Source organism: Macrosteles quadrilineatus, unplaced genomic scaffold (assembly GCF_028750875.1).
Source record: "Macrosteles quadrilineatus isolate MER2022 unplaced genomic scaffold, UCM_ALF_1.0 Scaffold_1__1_contigs__length_201487025, whole genome shotgun sequence".
Classification (NCBI taxonomy): Eukaryota; Metazoa; Arthropoda; class Insecta; order Hemiptera; family Cicadellidae; genus Macrosteles; species Macrosteles quadrilineatus.
Window position 1 is genome coordinate 116,107,121 of NW_026542594.1, and position 18,263 is coordinate 116,125,383.

An 18,263-nucleotide genomic window follows, 5' to 3' on the forward strand; every position below is an offset into this window, starting at 1 on the left:
ATTGTAGTTATACCATAGATAAAAGGAGTATAGACTATAATCAAGAGTTATACTCAAGCTTTGCGTATGCAATGGGGAGGACACAGTTTGATAAAATTTGCTTCTTTAAATTTACAGTTTACATAAACATAGCCATTAACTTATGTTCTACCACTTCACCTAAACAATAGAGAAAAACATTATAAAAATCCACAAAATATCACAAATTATTCATGAAGTTAGAAACGCAAAGATAACACAATCCTACTTTGACATTTCTCATTACTATCACAGTTTTTTTTTTGCTGCTTAGTTCAAATGAGCTGTTCTTATAAATGCAAAATAAACGGTATCAGCAATTTGACACATACTTTCTCCCATTAGCTTGTCAACAACCTTTATCATAGGTAAGCGATGATAGTGGTAGGCCTATTTAATCTGTATTGGAAGTCTTAGAAGTCCTCAGAAAACTTGATGTTACGAAGGGTGCTGGCCCAGACAATGTGCCTCCATCCTTCCTCCAACACTGCAGCGACACTTTGGCCCAACCGCTGACTATGTTATTCAACTTGTCCATTCAACAAGGAATATTCCCTGAGACTCTCAAGACGGGGCACATTGTTCCGATTCTAAAAGGAGGCGATCCATCGAAAGTCGAGAACTATAGACCTATCACCATCCTTTCATCAGTGGGGAAAGTGTTTGAAATGTTAGTGCTCTCTCGCCTTAAACCCTTTCTAAAACCGCTAATAAGTCCCAGTCAACATGGTTTTACCTCCTCTAGATCAACCGTCACCAACCTGATGATATTTGAGGAAAGCATATTATCTGCTATGGGATCAGGTAAACAGCTTGATGTTGCCTTTATCGATTTTGCGAAGGCATTTGACAAAGTTGACCACTCCATCCTTGTCAGCAAGCTAGAAGCTTATGGAATCCATGGCCCATTGCTTTCCTGGTTCTCCGAATATCTGCATTGCCGGCGCCTAAGAGTCAAACTGCCTGGTGCGCTTTCCCAAGAATTTCTGCAAACCTCCGGTGTTCCTCAAGGGTCGCTACTCGGGCCACACCTATTCACCTTGTTCATCAACGACATAACGTCTGTTCTTCTCGTCGACGCTCTACTCTTTGCTGACGATGTGAAGATATACACCGTGGTCTCCAGTGATGATGACTTTGCTCGCCTGCAGACAAGTCTCAGCAATTTATTGGACTGGTGCATTGTTAATAACATGAAGTTAAATCTTTCTAAGTGCTCCGTTATGACCTTTGGCCGTTTGCACAACCTGCACCATTTCCAGTATACACTGAATAACCAACCCCTTGGAAGAGTGAATACGATGAAGGATCTGGGTGTCACATTTTCTTCGGACATCTCATTTAATGCACATGTCAACGACATATGCAGAAGAGCTTATAGGATGCTGGGTTTCATCACTAGGTCGACTCGTGGTATGACAAATGCTCTCGTATTAAAGACTCTCTATTCATCCTTTGTGCGTCAGCTCCTGGAGTATGCCAGCCCTGTCTGGTCCCCTTACCACCTGGGTCTGATCGATAAGTTGGAGGCTGTGCAGAGGAAGTTCGTGAGACTACTGGGGGTTCGTCAGGGACTGCACTACAGGGAAATTCCATTTGCTGGACTTCAGGCTAACTTTTTCCTCCCTGACCTGGAAGTGAGATGCTGTATAGCAGATGTGCTGTTCCTTGCTAAGCTTATCAGTGGTCAGCTGGACTGTCCCATGCTTCTGTCACAAGTGGACTTCCGCCTTCCATCCAGAACTCGGTCACGTGACTTGTTTAGCAGGCGCCATTACCAGCGTTCCTACGACTTCCACGGTCCACTGGCAAGGATGATGAGGCTTGGGAATGGTCTCTGCGACACGGTCGACCTATTCTGTGACAGTTCAACTACCATCAGAAGACGGATGCTCGCTGCTCCCTGGCCTATAGCTGATTGATTCGGTGGATTGAAAGTCTCTTTGCTTTTGTAAATAGTCATTTCTGCTTGTTTTGCATTTGTTGTAATTTCTCGTAATCTCATTGAATATCAAGCATTTTGCACATATATATTATTTGTATTTCTGTATCCATATTTCTATATGTTTTTCAGTATATTTTTGTATTTGTATTTCCTATATATTATGTATTTATATTTCTGTGTATTTCTGTATTGTATTATCTGAACTTTTTGTATATTCTTTGTATGTAGCCATGTTGCATCATGCCTCCTATAAGTATTGGTATTTGCCGTTGGAATGAAATAAAAAAAAAAAAAAAAAAAAAAAAAATAGGTAAAATCTCAAAAGTTTCCATTATCCCATTACCCATTATCCATGATATTATATGGATTAGCCACTTTGCCGTTAATTAATGAATTAAAAACCATCACAGATACAAACCAAGTATGGCATGCGGATGACTCATCATGTCAAGAAAAACTTTATAATGTGATGAAATGGTGAGAGAAGTTACAAGAAATTGGGCCTAAATATGGTTACTACCCACAAGCTCGCAAAACCTGTTTGATTGTTGGATCTGAACCATCAACATTAGACCTATCCAACATATCAGGATTAAAGATTGTTACTGGGAGTAGTTATTTAGGAGGATTTATTGGATGTGTCAAAACTGAAAAAGATGTCTTTATTAAAAAGAAGGTAGAAAAGTGGAATAGTCATTTGGTAAAAGTCTGGCGAATGTAGCTGAAAAATACCCACAATCTGAACACACTGTTGCCACAAAATCAATACAAGCTAAATGGATTTTTTTTCAAAGAGTTGTTGAAAGTGAAGACATTAATTTTCATCCAGTAAAAAACTCAATAGAACAAAACCTATTTCCTGCTTTATTTGGCTCTCACCTAAACCAAGATGAACAACAAATATTACATCTGAAAGTAAAAAATGGAGGAATTGGTTTAGTGGATCCTACCGCTCAGGGAAAAGCATTGTTCCGAGCTTCAAAGAGATGTTGTAAATTCATCATAGACTCCCTAAAAACTAAGAGGAAAATAAGAATGCAAGAACATGAAGAACATTTGATTATCACAAAAGGACTTGAAAGAGGAGAGAAGATTAGGAGAAGAAAACATTTTGAAATCGACTATTCAAAATTTTCCTCTAAAACAACAAAAAATTATCTTGCGAGGAGCAAATACTAAAGCGAAACACAGTGGATGGCTGTCATGCATTCCTCTGAAAAAACTTAACTTAGATCTTTCTCCACTGGAGTTCAGAGATGCTCTTGCATTAAGATATGGGAAAACTCCTATACACCTCCACTCTTCATGTGATGGCTGTGGCAAAAACTTCAATATGGAACATCCCCTTAAATGTTGCACAGGTGGTTTGATAATAAGAAGACATAATGAGGTAAGGGATACGGGTGGCGTCGTCCTGTAATCCAGCTACTGGGAGGTCACGAATTGTGGATATTTATAGGGATGCACTGTGGATGTGATGCTCCCTGGTGTGGATTAACGTCCGCACTAGTGAGTACTACGACTATCCGCAGTATTATCCTGAATAATTAGACCAATTCGTAAATTACAAGGAAAAATGTGGTTCGGATTCCACTATAAACTGTAGGTCCCTTAGTTGCCATTAGCTGTATGTGCTATTAATTAACAGCTGTGTCTAAGGAACATGTCGGCCTTAGTCACTAACAAGACTACAAGATCGCGCCACTCATCCTACACTCATCCTTCACTCATATTTGGGTTAAAATACGCACATAGTGGCGTCCCCATCTTAAATAATTGAATTGAATTGAACCCTTGGAAGCTTGATGGAGCTAGCATGGGGAAACTGTGTGTGTGGGGAACCAATGATCTCTGAGCAAGGATCATTTGATACTGCAGCACTAAAAGCAGACTTGGCTTGTAGGGGTGTATGGGAGGTTCAGACGGAAGCATTATTTGATGTACGTGTCGTTGACACTGATGCTCCATCGTACTTGAACCTCCCATACAAAAAAGTGTTGGAGAATGCAGAAAGAGAGAAGAGCAAATATTTAACAATAACAGAAACCAGAAATGTATCTTCACTAGTCACGTCTGTGGACGTAATGCTGGGCAAAGAGTTTCAGACCTTGCTCAGAGCAATGGCAGAACGCCTAACAGAAAAATGGAAGAAACCTTTTTGTGCGACGTTTAGGGCCAGCAGCATGTGTCTATAAGGAGGACAAGGAAGAAGTGGAGGACCCTTAGAGAGTTTGAAGATGGGGCTGGAGTACCAGTTATTTATTAATTTAAATAGCAAATGTTTTATTATTTTCCATATCAAAATTGTGAATTATATTATTTAGTATTAAAAAAAAATTACAGATGACTTAAATTAATTGATATATTTACATTCTTTCAAAATGTAAACATGGAAAATTTGGAAGGCCATGGGGCGTAGCCCAAGGGAAATGTGAAATTAAATGATATAATATTGCATTGTCATCCATTTGGGGAGCTATGTTTCAAATTTAAAGTCTCTAGCTCATCGGGAACTTTGTTTAAAATTAATATCAAAATTTGTAGGAAAGCGACTACCGAGCTAAAGCCGCGTTTACACCAAAGTTGACAACCAGGTTTTCGACTAGTTTCGGAAACTTGTTGCTTTTTCTACAAAATTCAGCAACTTTTTCTGTCGTCAACTAGTGGAGCAACAAGTTTTCCACTAAATTTTGGTTTCCCGCGGAGAGTCGGTAAGATCAAAGAAAGTTGACAACAAAAAGTTGAAGACTAGTTGCTACGCGCTTTGCGCAAGCAACTTGTTGAAAACTAGTGGAGAACTATTCCCCCTCCCATATTGTACACATATTGTAAATGTGTAATATTGAATTATTTTAATTATTATAATAGGGTAGATGTTAGCTATCTTTCTATTTAAATATCTTAATTATGCCTAATAACTCTGGATGTGTACAGAGCTACACACCACGCCCGTGGTCTGATTTTGATTAAAATTTGTATGTAGGTACTAATCCACAATATCTCCAGGTATTTTTGAATTTTTAGAAATTTTTATTTTTAATGGTGATTTTTCCAAAATACGGAAAATTTGATCTTGAAATGGCCGACGACATCCTTGACACACTGTACTTATTATTACGCGCCTATTCTTTGGCAACAAGTTTTCTACTAGTTGCTCTAAATTAGTGAGGAGCAACATTTAGTTGTAAACTTTTAGTTGTCAACTATTGGTTGTAAACTTTTGGTTGACAACTTTTGACTGTCAACTTTGGTGTAAACGCGGCTTAATAAAAACAAGCCCATGCCCATGGGGCGTAGCACAAGGGAAATATGAAAATTAAATAATATTGCATTGTCATCCATTTGTGAGCTATGTTTCAAGTTTCAAGTCTCTATAGCTCATTGGGAACTTAGTATAAAATTGATTGCAAAATTTGTACCAGACAAGAAAGCGAGCTAATAAAAAACGTGTTAATATATAATTCTGAGCAATTTACAGACAAAACTCTAATTATATTTATGAAGATTTATTGTTTGTTTGTTTACTCTATTACTGAATTATTAATTATAATCATAATTATGAATCTTTGATTCTCAATTCAATTCTCATTACTGTATAGATGTTTGCATTACCACAAAGTTATTGGTTTTTGTTCTGTCATACTGTTCAATGCAAACACAAGGTTGCCTGCATATTCCAACCATGGTAAGTGTGTGTAACTTATTCAGTTATAGGCTAGTTTGACTAGCCAGAAAACCGGGCTGACACTAACAATGACAGGTTTTTACTTTCCTGACCCTATTTTCACAAGGTCAGTTTGTGTGATGTATTTTCCAGGGTGGCTATTTCAGTGACATCCATATCCATGTTAATCAGACACAAGAACAAACACTGAAAATCTTCAAAAATATTGTTCAAAATGGTTCTTTGTGCTGGAAATATATAAACACCTTACCTACCCTATGTTAAAAAAATCTAAAATCGTATAACTCATTGAGCGAAGCTCTTATACGTTGACTCTTATGCATTTCGTAATATGCAATCTCCTTCTAGACGGCTGAAGTAATCATTTTCAAATTTTGCATGGTGATAAAGACCATATATATCGGTGAGTGCTAACATCTATATGGCGTTAAAAAAACTCTCTAAGGAATCCCCCCCACTGGCTCTAAAAATTTGTATGTAATCTTTATGGACGCAGTATTTGACATAAAAACAAAGACACAAGATCAGCTGTTGACTTATTAAAGGACTTAACTGAAACGGCTACTTTAAAAAAAGGTCGTAGGTCGTAGGTAATAGTATATTACGTTACTAGTCCTGAAAATAAGTGTTTACCGGACGAGTGTGGTCGTTCCCGTGCGAGACGAAGTCGAGTACGGGATTACCATACGAGTCCGGTACACACATTTTGGACGAGTTACGTACGATAGTTTACGCCATACTACTTAATCCGTACAAATCCTTATATATTTGCACCAACTAAAGGACTAATAAACACTAGTCATAACCTCTGAGAGAGGTTATGTTTTTGTTTATAACCACTAATTGCCACGAAAATACAGTATAATCAGCTGATAGGTGTCCGGTAAAACTCATTGCAGAACAGTATTACGCAATGAAACTCCATTTGAATAAGCTGGCGGCAAACAGCTGTTTTCTGGACTAAATCCTTGCGTGGAAAGTTCATCAAAATAATGTAGTGTGGCGTAAAAGGAATTACTGTAACTGTTATCACCGATATTAGAACAGAAACGGTATGGTTCATAAACATAAAAAATGATGTCAATAGCTTTTTATTATAATAATAGTTGTTTATTACAAATCCAGTTATTTTATTATAATAAACCTTTTAATTGGAAGTCAACTATACTTTTTATACTAAATAAATTGTTGTTAATTTAATTCCCTCATCAGTAGATTGAAATATACAGGGTGAATTTTAAATGAGTTCCCCCCCTACTTTTTTCTACATTTCTTAAGATATCATCTCCGGACCACGTCAGATCATTGTTGAGTAGTAAGTACTTCATTTTGCCTGGGTATACATTTTTGGCCGCCATCTTGGATCCACCATATTGGATACAAAGTTTTTTTTTCAAATGTAAAGGTAGGGTTGTGACCCATTATTTCAAATTAGAATTGTACGCTGATTACAATGCCGCAATTAGTTTTTAAAAATCTTGATCCGTTCTAAAGTTATGAGGACTTTTTATAACTTTATTTTTACCGCATTTTAACATTGTGCATTAACAAACTAAGACCATAATCTCATAATAGTGCTAGATAAAGATAAGTATACACCACCATTCATTGTCGACATATTTTCACTTGGTTATGACGGATGTAGTTTTTTCAGCCGCCATCTTGGATCCGCCATTTTGAAATGTGATCATTTAATTTAAATATGAAGGTGGTGTTGTGACCCATCATTTTGAGCTACTTTTTTATGATGAACTCAATGCCGCAATCCGTTTTTCATTTGCATCTTTGAATTTTGAAATATTGAAATTTTAAATAAGAGTATTTTAATATTTCTTTAAGAAAGCTTGATAACCAAAAACGGATTGCGGCATTGAATCCAGCATAAAAAAGTAGTTCAAAATGATGGGTCACAACACCACCTTCATATTTAAATTAAATGATCACATTTCAAAATGGCGGATCCAAGATGGCGGCTGAAAAAACTACATCCATCATAACCAAGTGAAAATATGTCGACAATGAATGGGAGTGTATACTTATCTTTATCTAGCACTATTTTGAGATTATGGTCTTAGTTTGTTAATGCACAATGTTAAAATGCGCTAAAAATAAAGTTATAAAAAGTCCTCATAACTTTAGAACAGATCAAGATTTTTAAAAACTAATTGCGGCATTGTAATCAGCGTACAATTTTAGTTTGGAATAATGGGTCACAACCCTACCTTTACATTTGAAAAAAAAACTTTGTATCCAATATGGCGGATCCAAGATGGCGGCCAAAAATGTATATCCAGTCAAAATGAAGTACTTACTTCTCAACAATGATCTGACGTGGTCCGGAGATGATATCTCAAGAAATGTAGAAAAAAGTAGGGGGGGAACTCATTTAAAATTCACCCTGTATATAAAAATAGTCACACAATGTCCACAAAATGTCAATATCAAGCAGCTGATTCGAATCCTACCTGGTGTTTTCTAGTTATGTTTAATTTTTTTACTCCTATTATGGATACTATAATAAAAAGTGTTCCAATAGTTACATGAATAACAAAACCCGGTTCTTATAAAAAAAAGTTGACCCATAAATTGAACTAGGTATATGTTGCTTGAAATCGAGCAATCGCAAAGAAGTACATAAAGGAGTTATTTAAAAACAAATAACTTGTTTAAGAACAAATATAATTTATAAATTCCGATGAGTCTAAAAGAGTCAACTCAAAGATTACGTAACTAATGATAATACTCACAATGTAACTTACCAGTTCAACATAATCAACATTTCTTGTAAATATCTTATCATGTTTCAAAAGCTGATCTGGCTTTAGCATGGTGGAAGGAAAAAAACATAGGTGTGCTATTCCCGTCATATTCTGATGTTATAATGTGTGTTTTTATAAAAAAACATTAACAATCAAATCAAAACAATTACATACTAATTTGACAGTTACAATCAGGTGATCTTTTGTTTGCAATCCAAGTGACGTCAGAATATGACGGGAATAGCACACCTATGTTTTTTCCTTCCACCATAGGCTTTTAGTGTTGTAGAAATGTTTCCCACTTATAGCCACAATAGGTTGTCCATGTTGGTCTTTGTCAATGATAATGTAGTTTGCGTGGTATCACCCATTGTCGCCAGTACGTTTACAAACTTCAGTCTTTATTTTAATAGCACTAAATAACCATTAACTACCTGATTTTCTGCATAACCTCTCTGTCACAATTTTATAATTAACATATGTTCTTCTTCTCACTTTAAATTTCTGACAACAGCTGGAGTTTCATAACAATATTTGTTTCCCATGTTAATCTTATGGAGAAATACAAAACTTTAAAGGGCCCCAGGTCCTCACTCTCTAATTTCCCTAAAAAGAAAGTTTCTTGCACAACTTTACGTTATGCTCTTTCCAATGACACCAAAAACATGTCAATCGGTTCAGTAATTTCGGAGAAGTAATTGTCACAAAAACCTGCTTGCGTACCTATTTAATAAGTATAGATACAAAATTAGGTACATCAATCTCCTTAAAACCAAATCACAAATCCTTCAATCACTCAAAAGTCACAATTAATCATTAATAAAAACACAAACATAAGCTGTTATAAACTTTAGAATATTGCTATGTCTTTTTAATAGTGTGTAATCAAAATATATAAAAAAAAAACAACATTTCATTTCATATAATTTTATTCATTTCAGTACATCAATACAGGAATAGCGATCTATACTATATAAAGTTGGAAATGATTAATTTACCAAGTATCGAAATATAAGAAGGTTTCTACTGACTTATACAATCCCCGCCCATAGAACAGGCACCCTGCTAGTTAAATATCAAGATATCTCTTTTTACCCAAGACAAGGTCAGTTAGTGAAAGTAATCATTTTAACAAAGATAATAATAGTTATTTGTGCAACTAGTGAGCAAAGTGATAAATTGACTCACTCGAGAGAAATACTTACTCACGAGCCGTAGGCGAGTGAGGAATGGTTTCTCGAGTGAGGCAATTGCACTTTGCACTCGAGCTGCACATTATATTTTTCCTACAGTTACCATAAAACAAATAAATTGGTAAAGAAACGTAACATATTTTTACACAGAAGTGAACTTTTAATATGACATTTAATGATACAACAGTAAAACAGCTGACCAGCTGATTTACAGCCAGTGCTGCCAACGTATTTCGCGCACATACGACCTTGTCTGCATGTTACGCGCTCACTATTTTGTGCCTTCACGTTGCAAATCTGGAGTGAGACAAAGTAATTAGAGTGAGACAATGTTAACATTGTCTCACTGATGAGCGAATTGGCCACTTTGCTTTCTCAAATCAGTGAGAGAACATGTACATTGTTAGGTAACAGTAGGAAAACAGTATTTTTTTACCAGGCAGAAGTACAAACAAATATTAAAAATGTAAGAGAACATCTTCATAAAAACAATAAAAATATCTTAATTTAATAATCTAAATGAGAAAAAATTTAAATACTGATGTTCAAAATAAATGTTAAACTAATCAACAGAATGGATCTAAACTGATTTGTCTCCACTTCTTCAGCCTCCTCTCCCCCAACCTCCATGCCTCCATCGCGATCCACCCTGTCATCAGGCCTGGATATAACAGAACAAAAATTAATATTAAAAACAGTATTCTGAACAGAACAAGAGTCTTTTTATGCATACTTCTATCATTATTTAATGTACTCAGTGGCGTACTGAGGGGGGGGGGAGGTTTGCACCAGACCCCACACCAACATAGGCCTCCAAATCAGGGCCGTATTCCCCTAACGGTGGACACTGCGATTGCCAAGGGCTTCGGCCTGGGAAGGGGACTCACTTGGGGCCTCAAAAGAATGCTTTTTCTCTTGGAAAATTTTCCCAAAATCTGTTAGAATTAGGGGGTACAATAATCCAAGTTTGTCTTGTATTCTCATGATAGCCGAAAGCATCTGCAAAGATTGCGTGATCGAAATTTACGACTACCAGCGGGTAGTCGTAAAATATAGCCTACATTTCCTAAAAAACAAAAGCAAATTTTTGGGCACATCTCCAGTTAAAATGCTGGTTAAATACTAGTAATTCAGGAGGGTTATGCGAAATAGGCTTGGGGGCAATGGACACGGCCCTGGATTTATAAGTTTTAAATTTAAGTAAATGGCAAAACTTACCATTAGTTAGTTCTCTTCAATCTTAGTCTTTACTTCGCCCCATCCTCCATCTCCTCTTCCTCTGACACCTCTCCCCTGTATTCTCCAATGTCGGAGGATATTAATTACAACGCCCCCATTTTACTGGTAGGCTTCAGTTCTGTACAGAAATATTGCAAAAAATAGTGTTATACAAATACTTTGAGTCCAACAAATAATACAAGTCTGTACACTCCTTTCTATATTTGTAATATTCAAATAGGTACAGATAATAGGAAAATGTTTGAGCAAATCTGGGTCAAGTTAGTACAACTATTATAATTTGTAACAATAATATGGTTTAGGCAAAATAAATTGGTTTAACACGTTCGCTACCACAATTATATAAAATTTACGTTTGCATAGACTAGCGACGCAATTGTGCGTCGACTCATTTCTCACAATAGACCACCGACGCATATTTGCGTCAGCTGATCATATTGAAATAGACTAACGACACACACTTGCGTCGGTGTTCAATGTTATTAATCAGCGTATTTCTTAGCAACGGTCTATTTTAAAGCCCTGATTTTATCGTATCAGTCTAGAGGGATATCTGCCGCAAATGTGCGTCGCTTGGTGTGTGGATATGACGATTGGTTACGTCACACAACAGTTGGCAACATTGTTGTTTACATTGTGCATTCCGCGACATCTCAGAACAGATGTAAACGTTATAACCTTTGCAGTTTTGGCGAGTGTTTGGAGTTTCTTTATTTGTTTGAGTAAATGCTTGAAACAACCAAATTTAAAACGACGCTTAAACGTGCGTCGCCTGGTCTATTGAAACGAAAATGTAGGTAATCTTTTTATCTGAATTTTATTAAATAGACTGACCGACGCATATATGCGGCGTTTTAAAATTTGCTCAAAACGATAAATAAAAACAATATTTATTGCTTACTAATTCACTTAAGGTCAATATGAAGTCAATTAGTCCATTTAAACGATATTTCTCTTTTGGTCTGTTGGCAATGTTATTCCTATATCACTTGGTCTGTAAGCAACGTCATGATCATTCCTTTTGGTCTGTAGGAGTGACCGGACTGACGCATATGAGCGTCGCTCGGTAGAGAACGCGTTCAACATTAATTCTTTGTTATTTCCCAATTTGCAAAAATGCAAGCTCTAGCCTAATTAAGACATTTCCAAACAACATGTTTCGAGATGTAATCCAAATGCATTTTAAGTAGGGGCCTAGTTTTGAATGTTTATAAAAAAACTATAAATTTGCATTAAGATTAATTATCCTTATGTTCCACCAAAAACTATTAATAATAGTTTATTTGTGTAGGTAACTAGTGGGCGAAGTGGCACTTTGCTACACATGAGAGAAATGTTTACGCACGAGCCGTAGGCGAGTGTGGAAAGTTTGTCGAGTGCAGCAATGGCAGTTTGCACTTGTGTTACACATTATATTTTCCCTACAGTTACCATAAAACATATAAATAATTAGTTGTTCAAACTCTGTTCAACACAAAATGCAAATGATTCAGTTTGGATCAGTGTCTATGGTTGTCGATAATATGGAACCCACCCAAATATCGACAGTAGGCCCTCCGGATAACACTTACCAAAGTACCGATTTGAACTTTGAATAACTTAGTTAACAAACATAGCCTAGAATCTATCACAAAGGGGAAAGAATGTTGACTCACCTCACTTAAGTTATGGTTAGACCAAGGAACATTATCACGGCAGTATGGTAATTGCCTCCAGGGTCCACAACTCTGGTCTCTCTTTCTCTCTCATCTGCTGTGATGTCGATGGCAATGTCGTCCAGAAAGGTTAGTCCTCTTAACTTATTGGTTCAAGACAATATTTAAAATATAGACCAATTTGGGTTCAGGTCAAATTACAGCCTTTGCTCCAGGATCATCTATAAAATTAACATTGATGTCATCAACAATGAATGATATAATCCAAGTCTAGTCTTACACCAAATACAAACAGCTCTAGAATATTTTGCAGCACTTAAGTTTACGTCCTACACTCATTCCAATGAATATATTTCTTTAATACTTTCTTTCTTATTACTTGGCGACCATACAAAGTAGGTATTTTAAGCCAAGTACGAATGGAAATGAGTGTAGGATCAGGATGAGTGGCGCGATCTTGTAGTCTTGTTAGTGACTAAGGCCGACATTCCTTAGACACAGCTGTTAATTAATAGCCCATACAGCTAATGGCAACTAAGGGACCTACAGTTTATAGTGGAATCCAAACCACATTATTGCCTTGGTCTATAGCCTATACGAATTGGTCTAATTATCAGGATAGTACTGCGGATAGTCGTAGTACTCACTCAAGCGGACGTTAATCCACACCAGGGAGTATCACATCCACAGTGCATGCCTATAAATATCCACAATTCGTGACCTCCTACGGTAGTAGCTGGATTACAGGACGACACCACCCGTCCCAGTCATATTGATTATTTCATTCGATAAACTTAGGCCTATATCAATTTTGGGTAATGTTAGGGTGAAACCTAACCTAACTAACGGAATGAAATATTCAAAATATTAAATAGTCTAACTTATGTATTCATATCGGGTACAGTTTCTTAACTGGTCTATGCTAATATTGATTGAAACTATCGAATTGAAAATATTGATTAGTAATCGATATTTTTAAATACATCTATTGCAAAATAAAACTATCATAACCTAACCTAACCAACCAAACTTGCTGATGGTGAAAAAATCGCATGAAGGTTTACAAATCGAAACGATAGTTGCAATCGATATTAGCATAGCCCAGTTAAGAAACTGTACCCTTAATATCTTTCATTTGAATGAATAAAGGACATAAACTAAAGTGCAGCCGCATATTTTTAAATAACAAATTCTTAAAGTTGACACTGGGTCAATGGGAATAAGAGACAATCCTAATAGCCTAGGGATATGCCTATTCAAACATTTGCTACAATATTGCTTGATGATTCAGAATTAGCCTACGAATAAGCTGTATCTTAAGTTCTTGTTGGTGTCTTACTTTACCTTCTTGTTGGTGACTTACCTAAAGTGTCTGTTATCATGTTGATTAGCCTACATAACCTACCTATACAAATTATTTCACATTGTTTCCCTTAAAAACTATTGTTTGTAACACACGAGTCACCAATTTTCCTGTAAGCAAGGAAAGAAATAAAAAAGATAAATATTTACAATATAAAAGTAATAACTTAATGCTTAGTCAAAATGGCCAGCTTATCATTATTCATTATCATTGTCCGTCGGAATTCGGATTCGGAATTAAATATTGCGATGCGATGCGACTCGTAAGTTGAGGAACTGAACGATGAATTAGAACAACTCCTTTTCAAGAGTAGCTCCGAAGAACGGGAGCTTGTCGATATACTGGGACTATTTCAGTGTCGACATAGTGAAACTATTTCATTGTCGACAATATGGGATGTCGACAATTTGTGGTGTCGATCATTTGCGACGTCGGTTATTTGGGATGTCGGTTAAGTGGGAATATTCCAGTGTCGACAAACTGGGAATAATTCAGTTTCGATCAATTTCTACGGTTGTCGATATTATGGAACCCACCCCTTTCTTCTTCTGTCACTGCTTGAAAGGAAAGGAAAAGCAAGGGAAGAGGGAAGCAGGGAAGGATTGAAGGCTGAAGGATATGCAGACGACGGACTCACGCACGGAGACGACAGAGACTGAGACCGGATTTGGGATTGATCTGTCTGTGACTTAGTACTTTGTAGTGAGCGTAGTGTGTTAGTGTGTAGTGTTTATGGTTGTGGTTAAAATTTGGAATCACATTTATTCAGTGAATAGGTCGTGTTAAATTAACTACCGTTTAGTAAAATTGTGATCTCTGCAGTTACCGTAATAGGCTACTATCAAATGGCAGGAGCCCCGAAATAATTGAAAAACAAAGCTACTCAAACATAATCAACAATTAATAAGGCTTTCTTCAGATGCTAAAATAGGCTAGGCCTATTTTTAGTTGGGATATCCTAATGGTTTTTATTTGTGTATGCTACAAAATGAATTAGCCCTACGAAAACGCAGTGTATAATCATAAGATATTATCTCTGATATTAAGGCCTAGTTAAAAACTTTTGTTAGGTTAGATTAGAATTAATTACTATAGGCCCTAATCCTCCGCCATGAGATTGACACTACCCCTTACGAAACATAATTTATACCGACTCATGAGAAACCAGTGGAAAACAGCAAGGAAAAGGCGTGTCGTTGAGACTCAATCCATATCAGTTTTAAAAGAAAGGAATATTGAGTTCATTGATGCAAATGAATATGTCAAAACTCCTCTACCAAATTTTGAGTGAGTACCCTATCTTAGTCTAGCCTGTAAACTTAGCTAACCATTGATATCATTTTTTAAACTCATTCTAGATCATAGATAGGTAACTTATGTGTGTGCTAAGTAGTCTCCACACAGGTAGGCTAGGCCAAGCAAGTGTTGTGCCACATCAACTACTTTGACAAGTAAACTGCTTGACTTAATCCTTTAAGGTCACAACAAAGTTTTTCTCCAGGCAAATTTATTTTTATTGAAAATATGTGTTAGGGGAGCACCAAACAGCGTTTTGCTTATCCTCCTTCAATGTACTATCCCTATTTACTTATCAGTTGAAGCCTAAAGAGTCACTTTTCACGGAGCTCGTGGGTAGGCCTACAGTTCCGCAGAGTAACTTACCTACGATGTATTATCGGATGAAAATCTATATATAGAAACTTGTTGGATTCGATATATCGATTTATATAGCCTACATAATTTATTTTCTATTGTAAAAATAAATTTCAAAATTGGTTTCTTTAAGAATTTATTAACACTACAGTTCGTCCAGTGGTAAAAAACTCTATAAAAAATATGTAATTTATAGACTTCTCTATTATTACCCTACGCTGTAAATAAAACATGCAATTGGAATTTCTTCTATTTGTTTTTATTTTCTGTTTTTAGGCCTAGTGTGTTGTTATTTCGTCACCAGCATGGCAACTTGTAAGGTCCATGTTAATCTTTCATAAATTTTGTAGGCCTACCGGATATTCATTTTTGTGCTTATTTTTGAGCCTATTTTAATTTATGAAGGGATTCTGCACATCTACAGGAAAATATCTTTCCAACAGTAGGCCTAAGTTATAGTAGGCTAATGCGTAGATTTTCAGTAGGTCTCATGGTAAGGTTTGGACCCGGAACCAATTTACTTTTTTGTGTTGAGGTCCCAAAAGAGTCCAAAAAAATCAATGACAGATGTTTATAAAGATTCATAACTTTAGGCCTAGGCTATTCATTTTTTTACTCTATTAAAATTTAATGTTGTTTTCATGTTTCAGTTTCTCTACCGTTGTTGGACTTGCTCCTAAGCCATTGTTGAAAGATGAAAATCACCCCATGTACAAGGAGCAGCCTTGTTACATCCACCACGATGGGTCTGTTCTTATGGAAGGAATGCAGCAGGCTTTGGTTCTCACCAATACTGTTCAACTTGAGACTGACAAACTACCCGAACAGATAGAAGCATTGATTGACAAGGTCAAACTAAAAGATCAAGATTCTCTTGTGAAAAGGTAATGGATTTCAAAAGTTTCATGTTACAAAATCTGACAAGGGAATTGTGCTCATAACAAAACACTTGATAAACTGCATTCTGCCCTACTCAACCAACACTATCTTATTTTATTTTGTATGTCCCTATCTTACGTTTAAATGGGATACTGTGCAATCCTAATTATTATCCTACATTAACCATTGGTGGCTAGGTCAAATAACAAGGAACAATGATAAAATGTTTGAAAACATGTCAAAAATCATTAATTTACAGGCCCCTATCTGTTATTGACTTGGGTCTAATTTAGATATTATTTTTTTATCCAAGTCTTAAAGTTTGTGTCTTCCACTTAAAAAGTAACCTCTAAGTCGACTATTTTGTGGTTTGAAGCCATCCTTCCATCGATCTACTAACTATTTAACATTTTTTAAGCCATTATTATAGGAAAACATAATACGAGGCATTTTTTTATGCTAGTACCGTTTTTAAATTTCTCCGTTCCAGCGCTGCGATTGGCATTGTGGACATTTGCGCTGTGCATCTATTTGTGTCTATTTGTGTATGTGCATCTATTGGCAAGCCTGCGCCGGAAATTCTGCAACAATCAGCCGTGTTTACATCCGACTTCGAGCATTTAAAATGGTGCCGCCAATTGAGACTGCCGCTAACTGTGAAGTGCACGCTGTAATTATTTTTTAAGTGCTAAAGGTGTGAAAGCCATTGAAATTCATTGACAGATTAGTGAAGTGTATGGTGAGAACATTAAATGAGTGACAAAATGGTAAGGGCATTTAAAGACGGCTGCACCAAATTTAATACTTTATAATACTTTTTATTGAAATGGCGAACATACAAAGTAGGTGTTTTAAGCCAAGTATGAATGTATGAAGTATAAATTTAAGAAAATTCCTGATGAGCAACACACCAGGCGTCCATCTGCCATTACTGGTGAATTGGTGCGTAAAGTCGTTGAAAAAGTTATAGAGAACTGAGGTTTACGATCTCATCATTATGTGTTGAAGTTCTTTTAATTTCGAGAAGTGTCCTTTATGATATTGTGACTGAAAAATTAAAGTACCGAAAATTGTGCTCACGCTGGGTGCCGAAAATTTTGACTGAGGTGCACAAAACCAAGCGTCTAGACAGTGCATTGACTTTTCTTGAGCGCTACAAGGAGGAGATGATTGTTACAGGTGATGAAACATGGGTCTCTTAGGTTACGCCAGAGTCAAAAAAACAATCCATGGAATGGCGGCATACACATTTGCCAAAGAAAAGTTTAAGCAAACGATTTTAGCCCGAAAATTGATGTGTAGGTACTGTCTTTTGGGACAGAAAGGGGGTGTTACTGGTAGATTTTTTGCCTCATGGTTACACAATTATCTCAATACCTGTGAGACCTTGGAAAAATTGCGCCGGGCAATCCAAAACAAGCAGCGTGGAATGTTGTCCAATTGGATCATTTTGCTGCACGGTAATGCCTGTTCACATGTGGCTAATCGAATGCAAGAATCGAATCATTTTGCTGGAAACAATTTGACCACCCTCCATATAGCCAACATCTTGGTGGTCAGTGCCTAGACAAAGATGATGAGGTCAAAACGGCAGTGACACAGTGGTTATTCAGTCAGGCTGCAGAATTCTTTGAGAAAGAGATAGCAAAAGCTTGTGGAACGATATGATAAATGCCTTAATATTGATGGGAAATTATTTTAAAAAGTACCGTAGATTAAGATACTGGCTCTCAAATAAAAATATAATTATTGCAATAAGTGTACTGGTTTTTATTTGATTTTAAAACGGTACCGTACTTACTTTAAAGACATTCCTCGTAATTAACGCTTCCTGGGCTATGGACAGATAGCCCATCAATCTACGCTTACGTTCC

The 18,263-nt window shown here is 36.4% G+C and overlaps 1 protein-coding gene and 1 long non-coding RNA gene across 3 annotated transcripts in view; one reads left to right on the forward strand and one right to left on the reverse strand.

The window, feature by feature from the left end:
- Nucleotides 1-10,125: 10,125 nt before the first annotated feature.
- Nucleotides 10,126-14,055, reverse strand: LOC128982779 (uncharacterized). 2 transcript variants are annotated; one of them, XR_008489729.1, is made up of 4 exons: nt 13,900-14,055; nt 12,495-12,715; nt 10,819-10,957; nt 10,126-10,261 (listed from the first exon to the last, which is right to left on the reverse strand). It is a non-coding gene; the product is annotated as an uncharacterized LOC128982779 (long non-coding RNA). The 2 variants fall into 2 exon arrangements; XR_008489728.1 differs by having other exon boundaries at nt 13,858-14,055.
- A 492-nt stretch (nt 14,056-14,547) lies between these two features.
- Nucleotides 14,548-18,263, forward strand: part of LOC128983634 (39S ribosomal protein L37, mitochondrial) — a 30,274-nt gene continuing 26,558 nt past the window's right edge. Inside the window, exons 1-2 of the mRNA XM_054402999.1 lie at nt 14,548-15,144; nt 16,161-16,394. Coding sequence (XP_054258974.1) covers nt 14,969-15,144; nt 16,161-16,394 — 410 coding nt within the window. The 5' untranslated portion in view covers nt 14,548-14,968. The remainder of the gene's footprint in view (nt 15,145-16,160; nt 16,395-18,263) is intronic.